Source organism: Uranotaenia lowii, chromosome 1, assembly GCF_029784155.1.
Source record: "Uranotaenia lowii strain MFRU-FL chromosome 1, ASM2978415v1, whole genome shotgun sequence".
Classification (NCBI taxonomy): Eukaryota; Metazoa; Arthropoda; class Insecta; order Diptera; family Culicidae; genus Uranotaenia; species Uranotaenia lowii.
Window position 1 is genome coordinate 31727087 of NC_073691.1, and position 16476 is coordinate 31743562.

Sequence of the window (16476 nt, forward strand, 5' to 3'; positions counted from 1 at the left end):
TAAAGTATCTGTACCCGTTTATTTTACATAGGCAGGTACCTGCAGTCTGTCGATCGAGCGCTCGGCCCGAATGGGCTAATAAAATTCATCCCGCGTGTGTTCTATCGATCGCGTACACACCAAAAATTTTATAAAATTAAACGTGACAGAAACGCTTAAAGACATAATTGCGTTTTGATCTAAACCAGAAAATACCTAATTTTACATCATTTCGAATTTAAAAATCCAATTTATTAAAAAACACGAGCCATAATATTTCAAGCACATATTTTTGTGATGACTTAATCAATAATGTATATAATTTTACATCGCATTGAATCTAAACGATTCATTTTACGTTATAAAGAATATAAAATTATGTTTTTAAACCATAAATTGTTTCGGCATGAGCGTTTGGCAATCGAAGCATTCGGAAATCTGTATTCTTGTGTATAATGCTGTGTGATATTATTTAGTTGTTCATTCATTATTAATAATTGAATCGCAAAACCGGAAACGATTCATGCAATTCTAATCGTCATTGAAAGTTAATGTGTTGTACACTTAAATATAAAGGAACGAATCATTTCAGTGCAACGAAATTTTCCAAACAAAAACAAAACCTATCATTTTTGTTTTGTTTACGTTTTTCGCAAAATCGTCGAGAAAGGTGCGGTGGGTCAACGAGTGTGTTGTGTTCCGTTTTGATTCGGGTCGGTTGTTTGCTTTGTCCCGGAGCATCGTTAGATGAAGATCCAGATATTTTGATTCCAATGTCGTATCAAAGTCCGTCAGTGTTTGGTTTCTTACGATTTACAGCAGTACCTGTGAAGTGCTTGACCAATGGAATTGGGACTACAAAAACCTGAGACGATGGAGAAAATACTCTGAAATCAATTATGCCGTAGCCAAGCTCCAGCTGGGAATCGTCCAACAAGCCTACACTGAACAAAATCTGGCTATAAGGTTTATTGGGAATTTTAGTGTTTTCGCACTAAAGGAAAATCCAATACTTTTTATCAGATGACGAAAGATTTAATTTATAGGAAATTTCAATGAATTCTAAATTAAGCCAAATTGATAAAATTTATTGTTTTAGATAGTGAAATGAATGTTTTCATCAGTGTAATGAAAAATGATTGTATTAATTGTATCGTTATTGTTTTTATTTTAAGTTTTGTATTTATTAATTTACAGAAGCTTGCTGGCGTATGTGATACAATCAATAAGGTAATTAACAAAGGCTACAAAATTAAATTAAAAGTTGTTGTATTTTAAAAAGTGATACAACTTTGCTTTTGGCACTTCAAGGCACTCCTTATAAATTGGTCGGAACAATGGAACGTATCGTTACCCGGGACTCCTCCTGTTCAAGCTGTTCAAGCTAAGTTCGTCGATTATTCTGAAGGAATATTTTTACAATCTGAAAAAGAGCAGCAATTTGTTAGAACCGTTTATCATAACACTATAAGCCAACAACTTCTAATTTACCTCGAGTTCCGTTTCAGCTTAAACCGGAAAAATGGCTCTGACCACAAACTAGATTCTAATTGGGCGGTCGATTGAACTATCGGTGGCCTGTTTAGCTTACTTGAACTTGGTTGATGATTTTTACATACATTGATGGTGTATGAAAAGGTTAGGGTCCGGATGCTGCAACTGCAATAACATTCTTCTCTGAACTCATGTGCAGCTCAACAAGAACGAAATATTGAAGCGCCTCATCGTACAGACCACAGGCGAAAATAACTTGACCAGTAGCACTGTCGTCGATGACCGAGGTCAGATACCGATTGGTATCGGTCAGTCCCAATTTAGCCTACTGGTTGTTGTCCTCGATGGGCTGATGTTCCTTCAGGTAGCTTACCACTTCGTCCTCTCCCATGAGGAAATTCGAGAGGGTTTCTGCGTGAATGTGAAAAAGTTATGATAAACAAAAAAGACAACATTGCGATTATGCCATCACTTACCAACTTGCGTAAACTTTTAGCTCATCCGCTCTATAACTTTACCCCATTTGGATTCTGGCCGACACTGCTCGGTTTCCAACTAAGTTCCTTGGCTATTCCGGTTATGTCCAGTTCATATGGTTAGTCATTATTCACAAAACTTGCACAAATCATTCGAAAATATACAAAATAAGAACTCACCTGTTTGTATCCTTCACATTTACTTTAATTAAATATCGATGGGCTGCTATTAACTAAATATTAAAATTATCGAGCCAATTGAGCTACATTTGTCAGTTGACAACGATCTGAACAAAAATTCATAACCTAACATCACAGAGCAGATATATGCAGCACGAAAGTAATAAAAGTTATTGAATTTGCCTATGCATTTCATCAAGTGGACGAAGTGGATATAATTTATTGGATTTTCTTCTAACTTTGAAAGGATAATTTAGTAGCTGAAATTTGACTGTGTACAATAGGATTTATTGGAATGACCCTATACATTGAATCACTATATTTGTTTTGATAATTATTGGATTTTCCTTTGCATTTCACCAAGTGAGTGAGGTAGATAGAATTTATTGGATTTTCCTATATCTTTGAAAGGATAATTTAGTAGCTTAAATTTGACTGGGAATGATAAGATTTACTAAAATGACCCTATACATTTGATCGCCCAATTTGGTTCAGTGTAGCTCTGTACCGACTAGCTGGTTGGGTCCAAAGCAGTGAATTTTCAATCATTGTGCCAGGCCATGTTCGTTCGAAATTCTGTTTCCATATTCGAATATTACCGTGACGAATCACCGAGAAGCAGAAGCATGGTTCACCAGCGGAACGTTAAACCAGAAGAAACCGGAACCGTCAACTGATTTGCGAGTATCCTCAATTTAAGGGGTTGAAGCAAATGTTAAAGGTAAGATCGATTTATTAGTTGAAGTGGGAATAGTAAAATTATCTAGTTGTCAAAATACTTTCTAGGTGTTCGGTAACAACGAACTGATACCTGTCGAGAGGAACAACCAGGACTAATTTTTGTAAAATCTGTCCATGATCATCTTACGTAAGATTCGAGAGGAAAATTGACCGATTATGGTTAATATTCATTTGAATGTCAATAATACTTGGATGAACCTGGAAAACGATGAGGTAGATAGAGCACATGAGTGATGTTTTTCTTCTCGTACAAATTGTGCCCGATAGGTATTCAGAAACGATTATTTTTAAGAAAAGAGGACTTTCAAGAAGCTCTTTTCTTCTTCTTATTGTTTTTTTTTGTCTTAGCTCAATGATACTCTGCTGCTACGTCATTAATTTAAAATATGCTAATGCAATTTGAAAACATAAATCACCAGTCCAGCTTTTAACGCCTCTACATTGACAACACTTCATTGACTGAACGACCAACTATTTTGTAAAAAGTAACAAAGTTTTAGCGCCTTTGTGTATACAAACATTCATATAAATATAACGATATTTTCTTCCAAAAATATGTGTTGTCTATGCAAAGGCGTTTAAAATAACAAGTAACAAATTCTATTCCAGGTATTATTCTATAAAATCTCAGTCCATTATTTTACTGACGCGACGTAAAAAAATCGATGCTTCATTTTGCTGATTTTACTGAGTCGCCGATAGCGAGAAATTTGTCCACATGCAAAAGCTCAGCAATAACTTTTATTGACTTATTATATAACTTATCACTTGTTGTTTACAGTAGTTCTACCAATCGTCCAGTATTCGACCGTATGGAATAATCGCCAGTTTTCCCTTTCTATAGAAGTGCCTGGAAGCTGTGTGATGGTATTTAAGAAACTAGCGCACTGATTATTAACCCTGAGTATCGCATCCAAATTTAAGGAAATCTGTTAGATGCTAGTGCTCATATTGACAGCTCAACTTCTATTCAGGTTTTGGCAATATTGAGGGATGTATCGTCGAGAGAATTGTCTAACAATTATCCTAAAAAACCAAAAGAAACAGAAGAATGAGTATCCCCGTCATATAAGACCCGCTTCGGTGAAACAACGTGAATCTCAGGATCGCTTCCTATTTGGCCACAATGAAGATCATATAGGAGAAAGATAATGTAAGTAAATTTTATTGTTATGACAAGTTGAATATAGAACTGTGATTAATTGGAAATTAATATTCTATTCAAAACGTTCAAAAGTTTTAGAAGTGTTGAGAACATGGTCAGAAGCTCACCGTAACTTTATTCATATCTAGTCTTAAAGATTGGATAGAAACATAGCTGGCTGTTTACAATTCTTTTTACAATATGGTACAATTTTTTTTGCAGTCAACGTGGGGCAGGATTGCCCGGTGTCCGACGGCTTATACGGTGGTATAGATATCGTGACGGATGTATCATGACAACAAATCAGAAGTTTCCGGTTTTGGGTACGTTAGCGGCATTTTATTGGGTATCCTGGCGCTGTTCAAGTACCATAAGCGAGATCTTTACAATGATAGGTATCGATGCCGATCGGGCTCATAGGTTTAAGGCGAGGGCGGCCGAAGAAACAGTCCATCGTTTGAAGGTGTTGCACGTAAGCAGCCGTTACTGGACAAAGACGAAAAACCGGTGGAGTCAATGACGGCAGTACAAAATTTCACCAGTTTCAGAGTACAGCAAATTAGGCGTTTCGCTTAGGGATGATACTCGACCGTTGCTTTATCGGCTACCCTTCGGAGGAGAACTTAAAAGACATACACCGTCTTAACCGGCTTTACAGTCAGAATAAACAGGGACAACTTAATATTAACTTTTAACATCCAGTATCAAGATGGGAATCGAACCCATGCCACCAATTAGCCTTTTTGAAGAACCATATTTATAGTATATTTATTTCGATGTTTTAATACCTTTGTAAATGCATCACTTGGTCTACAGACCAACAATCTTGCCAATAGCTTAGGTAACGATGATTAGCCCCTTTGTGTATAAATGCATATTTCATTTTTGAATGAAAGGAACAAAATTTGTTTTCCCCATACAATGTCAACACAAAGCATAAAAAAATCACCAAACCCATGAAGGGGTATGCAATATAAAAAGCAACTAAGCAAATTATTAAAAAACACAAATGCTTTTCTAGGAAACGATAATATCAGTAACAATGGTGTTGTTTCAAGTAAGGTAGCGAATTTGTTGATTTTTTTTTTGTATTTTATATTTTATATTTGCGAAGAAAGCGCAATTTATAAAAGTATATGAAGGTTTATCAAAGTTTAAAAAAACTCAGTTCAAAAGTTGGAAAAATTCATAGTTAAGAAATTTGGAAGATTAGCAAAAACTTAGCAACAAAATTTTAAATGAATATAGAAAGGCATCACGACAAATTAAAACTGTGGAATATTTTGATTATTTTAATCATTTTCGATAAACATAACTTTAAACCTAAGCACATGCAATCAATATTTTGAAACTAAAATAAAGTGTAATTGCATTTTTCCAGTCGGTGAAAATTAACTGAAATATACGTTCATGAAAATTTATAGGTACCTACTTCTTGATATTAAGATTCCGAAGCCTTCAGCCTCGTTCAAACTCGGCAACCTGAACTGCGGTTTCGGTTGATGAGACTAGTTTATGTTTACATCTTGGTTGCTGAAAGGAGCAGTAGGTTCTCTACACATGTCGGGAGATTTGAGACATGCATTTCATCGTCTAGTTCTTAATGTAAACTTGAACAAGTCTCAGCAACCGAAATCGCAGTTCAAGTTGTCGAGTGTGGACGAGGCTTTATACGTTACCAAAAATGGTCATGTACATGATGACGTAATGTTATTTCTGAGACGATCTAAATTTATGTCAAATACGATGCTTTGCTTTTGTGCATCCAATTTGACAGAAATTTACATCATTGATGATGTAATATTATGTTAAATGTATAGTTAAATTTGTGTCTGAGAATTTATGGCTTTAAGCGTTTCTGTCTTTTTGTAGTGTAATTTTACGTCAAAAGTGATGCTTCAATTTTGTGCATCCAATTTGACATAAATTTACACCAAAAAATTAATAGTGTGTAATTATAGCGGTAAAACATTGACTAAATTGGCGTGATCAGAATGCACTTTGCAGTCGTGTAAGAACTGCACAATGGGCTAGATATTTAATTTTCGTTTCGCTCATTTATCTTTTCAATTTTAAAACGCTATGTTTTAAAAAAAGTGTTGAAGTTATGACGCAAAGGCGATTTTTTTTTCTTAGATTGAAGGATAATTTTTCATGGTATGGGCTTGAATCAGAATTTTCTTATGGAAGGCATATTCTTATTTTTTTTCCTCCGGTGGGTTGTACCTAAACAGACTCTAGTAAACAAAGAGACGAAATGTCACGGTTGAAATCTTCGGTTATCTGTCAGTGTCATTCCAATCGAACAAAAGACTTGTCAAACTTAAAAATTCTCAATTGTGAAAGCGAGAGTGTTCCCAACGCAAGTAACCAAAATTCGCATAAGTACCCAAAAACACAGAGAACAGACGTACAAGCTAGCCCACAAAACTTATGTAAAATTTCCAACGATCGTTTAGTAGAGCCAATTTTTGTTTTTTGGCTGAGCCACCAGATGTCTTTAAACACACCTACTGTCAAAACCAAACTGAGAAAAAAAAAACAAAATTTTGGTCATTTTTGAACAGGTCGTATGATCTGTTTGGCATGTTTCAAGAAAATTGTTGTAAAAGTTTCGTAACACTTTTGTTCATTTGCATAGTGAATAAATATCTTGGAAGTTAATCGTTCAAAGTAGAAGTGCTAAATTTTGGACAATGGAATACAAAAGTGATACTTGAAAGTAAAGAGCTTTGAGATGTCTAGAAACAGTTTTGGTGGTTAAGACTGATCGTCAAGAATGTTCCTAATTGACTGAATAGATCTGATTCGTCCTTTGACGATAACCGTTCAAGAAGTGCAAAAACTATTGAAAAACTGTCTGACTCAGTAGTGAAAAAATAAAGGAATGAATAAAAGTTTATCACCGGTGCTTTTTATACGGTTTCACTTATTGATTTTTTTTCGATGAGTGGAACAATTTTCTCGAAAAATCTGCATGGTTGAAGAATTGAACCTGAACCTTCAAGATGATGGCTGAACACAACCATCGCCGATGTCTGGGTACCGTAAAACGGGGTAACTTTGATCACCGGGGTAAATTTGACCAACATTAAACGTGTCCACATTATCATCAATAACTTAGTCTATGGTTTGAATTTTTGAAAACTGTTTTCTACGTTGAAAGCCTATTAGTTGAGTATCAAATAGGAATAATTTGGTTTGTATTTGAATTTTTTCTGCAAGTAAAAATATAATTTCAAAATCTCAAAATAACCATTTTTTCAAGGCTCGCAAACAATCAGCTCTCTTGATGATGCCAAAAAGCATTTAGAAGCACACTGGTTGTTTAATGTGAAAGAACTACTTTTTTTCTTTGTATATGAATGAACAATTTTAGTTACTCTTTTTAAAGTCATTTTATGATATTTTTTTATATTTATAAAATAAGGAGATTTTGCAAGAATAAGCCCATATTGGACAAATGGATAGGAACCCTATCAAATCGTTAACTTTGAAGAAAAAATGTGTGAAGTTAAAATTTCATTTGTATTTTGGAGTTCTAACTATTTAGCAATTTTTATAATTTTTGCCCCTCATTGTAGGCAGCGTCATAGTTCTTTTTTAGATTATAAATATTTTTTATTTAAAACTTTATAAATCAAGGTTAAATTGATAAACTAGTACATTTAAATATTATGAAGGTGTTTTGTATTATTTGTGATCAAGAAAACTCGTGAAAACCGCCAGAATAGAGATTGATCAATGTCACCCCAAAGCATCAAATTCTAAACAGAGCCAAAAACGGTTTTTTAAATCAAATTTAAAGTAGCCTAATAAATTTCTGCATCTATGTTTTACGTTCATAGAAGGCCAGTGGCTCTAAAAATACAAAACATGCCACATCCTCTTAATTAAAAAAATAGTCGAAATATATTGAAAAAAGTGATCAATCTTACCCAGGACTACGGTAGTTGGTTTAAAAACTTGAATTTAAAATAAACTAGAGAGGTTAAAACCTTGACATTTTCAAAGTAGACGAAATAACAAAAACATAAACATTTAACCAAATCGATGTGTATTTAAAAAAACCATATTTTTTCCGCGTACAGCACAGAAAAAAATACTGAGCTTTACATTTCATGTAAAATTTGATTTCATGTAAAATTCGGTCAGATGTGTTGTATACTATAACGTAGCCCTGAAAAAAACCATGCGTTGCCTCATTCGGGTCAATTTGTTGTAATTTTACACGACTTTTGCATGAAACGATGTTTGAAATCAAAAACATTGCAGTCGCGCACAGGGTGTGTCTTATTGTTTTCCAATTTTAATAAATGAAAAGTGAAAAGAAATCTTTTTATAAACTTTCACCAAGAAACAAAAAATGTTTTATTGCTTTAATGAAAAAAAAAACCTAAAAATAGTATATTACTATAGAGAAATTTATAGACATTATTGGATAGAAGTGATATATTGTTCTAAGCTAAACAGTTGCCCACTTGTTCATTTCTAAACACATTTTAAACATAAGAATAACTCTAACCGATAAGGTCGATTTGAAATTTAACATTTAAAAATTAATGGCACAAAAAGTAGTCTAACTTTCGGTAAGAATAAAAAAAAATGCAGAAAATGGTCAACAATATTCTTAATTTGTTGTTACAAAAATTTCAGCAAACTAAAGCTATTTCTCTTTTTGTTCTTGGATTTAAATATAAACGCGTTAGTTAAAAAAATCAGGCTCATGGACTATTAAAAATATAAGTGAATCGTTTTGAGTTGTTTAATATTCATACCAACAAATGATTCGCTTCATTACCCCTTCCTCAAATCCCATCATTTTGCAAATGCATTTCAATATACAACGAATTAATATCAAGTAATATTACTCAAAAAACATTCTAGGTGAACATAATGCTACCTACATTGAAAAAGAAAATTATTTAAAAAAAACATCCATCCAAAAACTATGAACGAAACATAAAAGAAAATTTAGATACACCCTGTAGCAGAATCGTATCACAAACAAACACCGAACGGCCGACCGGTAAGCAGCAAGTTCGATTTGATGCGCCAGAAAAAAATCTGTTTCAAGTGGGGAGCTCGTGAATTTCGAGTAAGCACAAGCATTTTGAACAACTTTTTAATCATTATCATGCTTTGTTGTAAGGCTGATGGCTAGAACTTGATAAATTATGAATTCAAAAACTAAAAAAGAATAATGAGCAGGAACGGTTTTATTGTTACGGTCATGTAAATTCACAATGGCATTTTTCTCTTTTCGGGAATTTACATTACGTAATAAGTCATGTAAAATTAATAGAAATAACTTGTTCCATTTATTTGCAGGTTGAAACATGTAAAAGCACAAGATTATTTAATACTGTGTAGGTAATTATGAAGCAATTTTTTATTCTAACATTGAACGAACAAGGAAGATCAGCTTGGAGAAGATGAATACAGAGAATAGGGCTTTCGCTACAAACACATACAAGAGGTCTGTTAAGCACACATCAAATGTTTTTATATGCGATAAAAGCACAATTCAACTAAAATTTTGGTTTTTCCACAAAAGAATGCTCATTTTCCTAAAATAAATTCATAAAGTATATTTCGAATCATTTGCTAAAAAGTGGAAAAGATTTTGTGATTGTTTTTTTGAATATTAGTGTGGAACAACGCAAAACGAAATAAAAAATAAACCAACCATTATTGTGAAGCACATTAAAAGGTTCCCCAGATCCTTCGTCGAAGTATTCGGGTATCTATATATAAAGAGCCATTTCTGTATGTTTGTTTGTTTTTCCTCTATAAACTCAGCCGCCTTAAGAGCTAGAGGTCTGAAATTTGGCATTGATGCTCATTAGGACCAGGAATGATGAAAAATATTTTCAGATTTCCCGATGACCCTTCTGAAGGGGGTCGTCCATACAAGACACATATTGTTTTCGCGATATTGACGTTATATTTCGTCGGATTGTGATGAAAATTTGCACATGAGTGTTTTGAAAGACGAACAATCGATTTCAGGTGTCACTTTTTGTGTAAGGTGTCAGCCAAAGGGGTCGTCCATATGATCTGTTCGCTGTTTTGCGATACTGACGTTATTATAGGGTAACGGACTTATTTTGGACCAGGGAACCAATTTTGGACCACCTTGTCTAGCTCTTTTATAAAGCAACTAATCATGAATTTTCTTAAATAATATAGTTTAAGCTCGGGCACTTAATGTATTGCACTAAAAATTTTCACAATGGTTGCTTTATAAGAGAGCTAGACAAGGTGGTCCAAAATAGGTCCCCTGGTCAAAAATAAGTCCGGTACCCTACATCGTATTCAGATGAAAATTGGCACACGATAGTTTCAAGGGACGAGCAATCGATTTCAGGTATTAAATTCAGTGTAAGGGGTCGGCTAAGGGGATCGTCCGTATTGACTTTTCAATATTTTTGCAATATCGTCGTTATTATACATCGGATTGGGATGAAAATTTGCACACGGTTGTTTTTAGGGACGGACAATCGATTTCAGATATATTTGCCAGAGGTCGGCGAGAGGGGTTATCTAGGGTTGCCATCCGTCGTTTGTCGAATGTCCCGCCGTCCCGCTTTTTCCTCGAAATGTCCCGCTTTTATGTTCTTGGAAAACTTTTACAAAGTTTACTGACTTAAACTGGAAAAAAAAAATCAAACTTTAATCTCAATTTGAATTCATTGGTTCAACATAGAAAATTTTTTAAATATGTCTTTCAATCATTGCAACTTCATTAAATGAGCTGAAAGGTTTTTACTTAAAATCACTTAAACATTTTCAAATAAGAAGATCTTAAGATGCTATCTTTATTCCTATTTTTATCCCTATGGAGATCTTGTCATTTTATAAAATAATTGCTTCATATATCATTTGAATGTTGATCAATCATATTCACTTTTGTATGAGAATTTATCATTTAAAAAAATTTATTGATCAAAATAGCAATTTTTCATGAAAAAGAGCTCATTTGAAAGGCTTATAATGCATATATCACTTCAAAAACTTTCATGAAACTTCCACAGTTTTCCTTAACAAAATTTTGCTCAAATTCATTTTCACGAAGTTATTGTTGTTTTGTGAAGAACTTTGGTATGAAGAAAAAATTATTTAAAATGCTTCCATGCTAAATCTTAATTAAATTGCCTTATACACCGCATTTTTTTTGACTCAATTGTTCAAAGTATATAAATAGGAAAGTTTTCTTGAGTTTTAAAATTTTTTACGCTGTATCAAATACTCCGTTTACAAGTACCTAGGACAAAAATATTCTCAAATAACGTGTTAATTCGCGAGAACCGTGGAAAACAACTGTGCTTATAGCAAAAAAAAAGTGCAAATAGAAGTAATATAAGAAACACTGAGCAAAATCAATCCACGTTAAACATAAATTCTTACGGTGCTCTCTATGAACAACTTAGGCTGATAGTAAATGTATAAGTTTGGCTAAACAATCAAGGTTTTCTTTCAAGATTTTTTCAATGTCCCGCTTTTTTCTAAAAGTATCTGGCAAGCCTGGGTTATCCATATTAAAAAAATTTTTCACTGTTTTTAGCAATGTTGACGTTATTATGCAATGGATCGCTTTAAAAATTGGCACCCGGGAGTTTTGAGGGAAGGGTAATCGATTTCAGATATCAAAGATTGTATAAGAGGCCACTTAAAGGGGTTTTACTTTTTGGCTATTATTGCGTTGTTATGCAACAATTAAGTCGAAATTTATACACGGAGTTTTTTTTTGGCACGGTCAATTTATTCCTTATTTCAAATTTAGTAGCAGGCGACAGAAAAAGTGATCGTCCAATATTTTTGCAATGATTACTTAACAATGAATTCGGAAGTGCATCTGGAAAATGCTTGGCAATTGACTTTCACGCAAACTGTTCATGACATATTCCAAGTTGAAAGCGAAACGGAGTTCGTATGGGATCAGCTAGTATATTATAAAATTTTAAACCAGGTAGATGACGTTAAGCAATATATGTCCTGCTTCCACTGGAAACGCCTAATCCTAATCTTACCCAAGCAACATTTTAAACTCATAATGGTTTTATAGAAAAATGTAGAAGTTTTATAACGAATTTGCAAAAGTCTTGATAGCTGTGAAGCGTATTTGGACAAGAACATTATAAAAACTATCTTCAGGATAGCTACACAACAATTATAAAACCTGTTCAGAAAACCTCAGTCAATTTTAAGAATTTTTTATCCTCCGTGTATATAGCGGTTTTGAAGGCCGCTATAAAGCAATTTCAAAACCTTGCTATAAAACACTGAATAAAAATGACATAAAACGTCAAGTGTCAAGCATGAAAACAAACAAGCCTCGAGAAGAAGAAGATCTCTAAAAATGTCTACAAACTGTGTTTTGGACGACAAGAAAAATTTTACGTGCGGTTTCAACAATCGGAAGGTATATTTTTCATCGTTTGATGATGCTAAATGTTGTAACTAACATATTTTTTCAACTGTTGTAGGTAATACCCGGAAATATGTATCCCCAGCCTAGCCCGGTTGTCCGCAATTCGGTACAATTGCCCCGGTCATCTTTCGCACGGAATCCGGATGTTATGAGTGATACACCGTTATCGAAGGTTGGTTTTCTCCAGCAACACAAAAAACAGCCTCTATCGTCGGATTGTATTAATAAGCTGTGGCGGAATGTGTGGATAGTTTTGATGAGGAGAATGAGGATAGTTTTTTTTTCTCGAGCAAAACACCGGGAAAAAAGTCCTATTGGCCGTCGGAGCTGCCACGGGGCTGTGATTTTGTTCCACCACGAATCCCCCATAGAGAACCTACTGAATTCTACGGTTGAGTGTCATATTAATTGGATAACAATCAAAAGAAATCGCATTTTGTGTTTTGATTTTAGTAGAATCATGAATTCTTAAAAGAAAAAAATTGTTTTGGTTATTTTTATTCGTGGAAAATTGAAAAGGTAATTGAAATTAAAAAAAAAGGGAATCAAAGAAACACTGTTCCTATTGAGGCTTTCCTAAAAACAAAACTGGAAGAATGAACAGTTTCTGCAAGTCGATTAGGTTTTTCGAGATGAAATGCCATTTTCTGATAGAACATGGATCATCTAAAAAAAAAATTACATGAAAATTAAAAATAAAAAGCATTTATATTCCATTAAAAACTGAAATGGACACTTAATTCGCACAAAACTTTAGTGAAATATGCATGTATACACAACACAAGCATCTTAACGAAATTGAGAACTATTTTTGACTAACTTAAAACATAAATTAATGAATTTAATTCTTTTATTCTGCAAAACTAAACTGGCGCACGTATTTTTCACAAGTTATTCGAAACTTTACCCGATAAAATTTGAAGCGCATCAAATTTATGCCATTAAAACGCGAAAATGATCATATATTTCCAATTGCGTTGATTCTTACTTCCTTGTATTTTAAATTCTTATTGAAATGGAACCATCTTTTTTCATATGCATTACGGTCGAATATTTTTCTTTAATCAAATCAATTTTAAAACCGCTGCGATAAAAAAAAAACATTCACGCAGAATTTTTTTTACGCAAACTTAAATTGACATTTGAAATCGCTCTTGACTAGGTTTTATAAGGTACTTGCAAAATGTTCTTCAGAACCTCCTGTAGGTGGGCCCTTTTACTCTGATAAGTGTTTTAAAGATGTTTTAATGCAGTGTATATAACTTGAAGTTGTTTTATAATGCAGTTTCATAGCGGGCTTGCAGATTAGTATAAAACTAAAATTGTTACTTGGGTTATCCTAATCTTCATTTCTTTTTTTAAAGAACCTCACTCGAAATCAGAAAAAAAATCACAACATGTCGAAAAATGTTCTAGCTTTTGAAAAAAGTGTTAACACAAGAAACTTTTCAATAGTTGCATAAATTCTTCGAAAAATATTTCATTTTACATGGGACTGTTACATTTGTTTGCCCAACGGCAAGTAATTAAAAAAATAAAAACATGATGACTTATGATATGCTATAACATTTTGCTTTTGGTGTTTTACAGTTGAAATGGCTCATTTCCAACATCGAGGGCGAATGTTCAGACAACAGAATGTTGCAGGCGTTAGATTAATTTTTTTCTTTAAATTAATAGGTGTTTGAGATACAAAAAAAAGACATAGTGAAAAAAGTCCTTGAACAGTCAATACCCTGATAAGTCAATTTATCTGAGCACTCGAAAGAGAATTTCTTCAAATTTCAGGATAGGGGAATTATCACAAGATTTGGGTGAATATCTTCCTGTACCTCAGAATACTCATGATTTCTTAACGGATTTTGTTTTGAATTCCGACGTTTCGGTGATATTTTAAAGGATTCTATACGGGTTTTCAGTCAAATTGATTTTTGTTTGGAATATGTGTCTTTTTTGTCAAGTCTCTTAGTAATGAAATTGAGGAAAAAGATTTTAAAATTTGATTTTCTCACAAAAATGATGATTTCCCGTCTGAATTGTTTTTTTTTTTTTTCATTTATACCACCATGCCGAGGTGTTGTTGACAACGACGACGACGACGACGATTCATGAACATGATAACGACCTGTTGTTGTTGTTGTGTGATTTGCGCGACGACGCCCTGGGCGATGAACGATCTTCTTTGTTGTTGAATGTAGGCAGCAAGCATGGAAGCGAAAGGGTTGAAGGTGGGTATGCAAATCCCGGTTCCAATGGCGGCAACGATGACTTTTCAACAATTCTTGCTATTGTTATTCTCCAGCACCTTTTCTGAGGTTCGTGTTGGTTGCAGTTTGTGTTGCAATTGCAATATCGGGCAGTAGGTTTCGATTCCACCACACCGCCATGCATTCAGATTAATGTCTGACTAAAGGGCGAGTTTGAGTGTGATTTTTTGTTTCTTCTCTCTTTCGATCTTTGACTGGCAATAAAGCTGCTGCTTGGGGGAGTATAATGAAGTATGAGCATATTTCGTTTTTTTTCTGAGCTACAACAATCTACTAAGAATAATTTATTGTGTCTTCACCCGATCTTTCCAAAAATGGAAGCCACCCAAACCAAATAATGATTTATTATTGTCGGGACTCAAAGAGTTGTTTTATTGCTTAGGTAATCAGCTGATTATACCTGACCTAACTCAAACGGATGAGTTTCATGTTCATAAATCAATTTTTAAAAACAGTTTGGGTAACTAACTCATTACGAATTTTATCTTTTCTCGATTTAACAGAGCGTTCCCATGTTTCTGCCGGTGATGCGCGGAACCCTTTCGCTGCCAGCCAATCGTGATCCGGAGGTGCTGGAACGGCTCCAGCCGAACCATATGATGAACATGTGCAGCCGGTTACAGGCCCACTTCAACACATGTGCCACACAGGTCGCCGGAGAGCAGCAACAGATCACCAACAAAATCAAAGAGGTAACTAACCTTTCAGTAATCACAGATTATCTTTCCTAATATTTAGTAGAAGAAATGATTTAAAACCATTCTGCTCAACAGGTCGATCAGGAAATCTCCAGCGCCCTGGCCCAGCTGGTGCAAAAGCAAAAGCTGTACACCTCCTACGCCGAGACGTTTTCCAAGGTGCGCCAGATCTCGCAGCAACTGACCCGGTGCAATGACATACTGAACCAGAACATCGAAAGTATGGAGTATCTGAACAATCTGCTGGACGTGGACGATCGACTCGAGCCGTTCGTCTGGAAAACGGAATAGTAGTGAACGGTGCTACAAGAAAGCAGAAGAAACGACACATTTTTCCGCTGCACAGATTGATGACATGGTACGGCCAGCTTTCAACTGACCGATGTCACTGTTGTACAAAAGATCCCGCCATTCTCATGCACGTAATTTGTTTTAAGTTTTTGTTTTTGTACATTATTATTTCGATTAAGTCCTCAAAATATCTGCCATGTATTTTTAAAGTAGTAATTCGCTTTAATCTACTCGCCATAGTCACGGGTGACATCATAACCTATAGCTTGAAACATTGACAGACATTTGAATGCGAACATGTGTTTCAGAACATTGTAACATAAAACATTCTCAACACATGCTCCCCATTCAGTTGAATTTGTACAAAGTACATACTTTGAAATTTACCAGCATATCCAACCATCGCGCTAGTAACCTTTAACTATCTGCCAGCATGCCGCAGAAATTCGCCTAAATTGCTGCAAATCCAGAACGAAATTCTGTTTCAAAGCATGATTCGATGGAGCTAACTTCACTCAGCTTTCTCTGTCCGTTAACCGAAAGACCGCGGCTAGAATTTTGAAGTTTCGATTCTTCCTGAATAACTGATTTAGAAAATTTTACAGACAATCAATTTGTTTTTTTTATTTTAGTTTTTGAGAACCTAAAATTATGAATTGTTACTCTGATGAATTTTTTAAATTGATTTTCTTGTGAAATCTAAATTGAGCAAGAATGAACAATTGAAGTGAATTCAAAACCCAGAAAAAGGGTTTAACACGTTTTCACATTT

The 16476-nt window shown here is 34.3% G+C and overlaps 1 protein-coding gene and 1 long non-coding RNA gene across 3 annotated transcripts in view; both read left to right on the forward strand.

Annotated features, from left to right (window-relative positions):
* Positions 1-15916, forward strand: part of LOC129755568 (BLOC-1-related complex subunit 5) — a 93266-nt gene extending 77350 nt beyond the window's left edge. Inside the window, exons 4-6 of one of the 2 annotated variants that reach the window (XM_055752127.1) lie at positions 14647-14676; positions 15219-15407; positions 15489-15916. In XM_055752127.1, the coding sequence (XP_055608102.1) occupies positions 14647-14676; positions 15219-15407; positions 15489-15704 (435 nt within the window). In that variant the 3' untranslated portion in view covers positions 15705-15916. The remainder of the gene's footprint in view (positions 1-14646; positions 14677-15218; positions 15408-15488) is intronic. The other variant, XM_055752136.1, reaches the window with a different exon arrangement.
* On the forward strand, positions 657-3086 carry LOC129755614 (uncharacterized). Its single transcript, XR_008739292.1, has 3 exons — positions 657-765; positions 2687-2850; positions 2916-3086. It is a non-coding gene; the product is annotated as an uncharacterized LOC129755614 (long non-coding RNA).
* Positions 15917-16476: the final 560 nt, after the last annotated feature.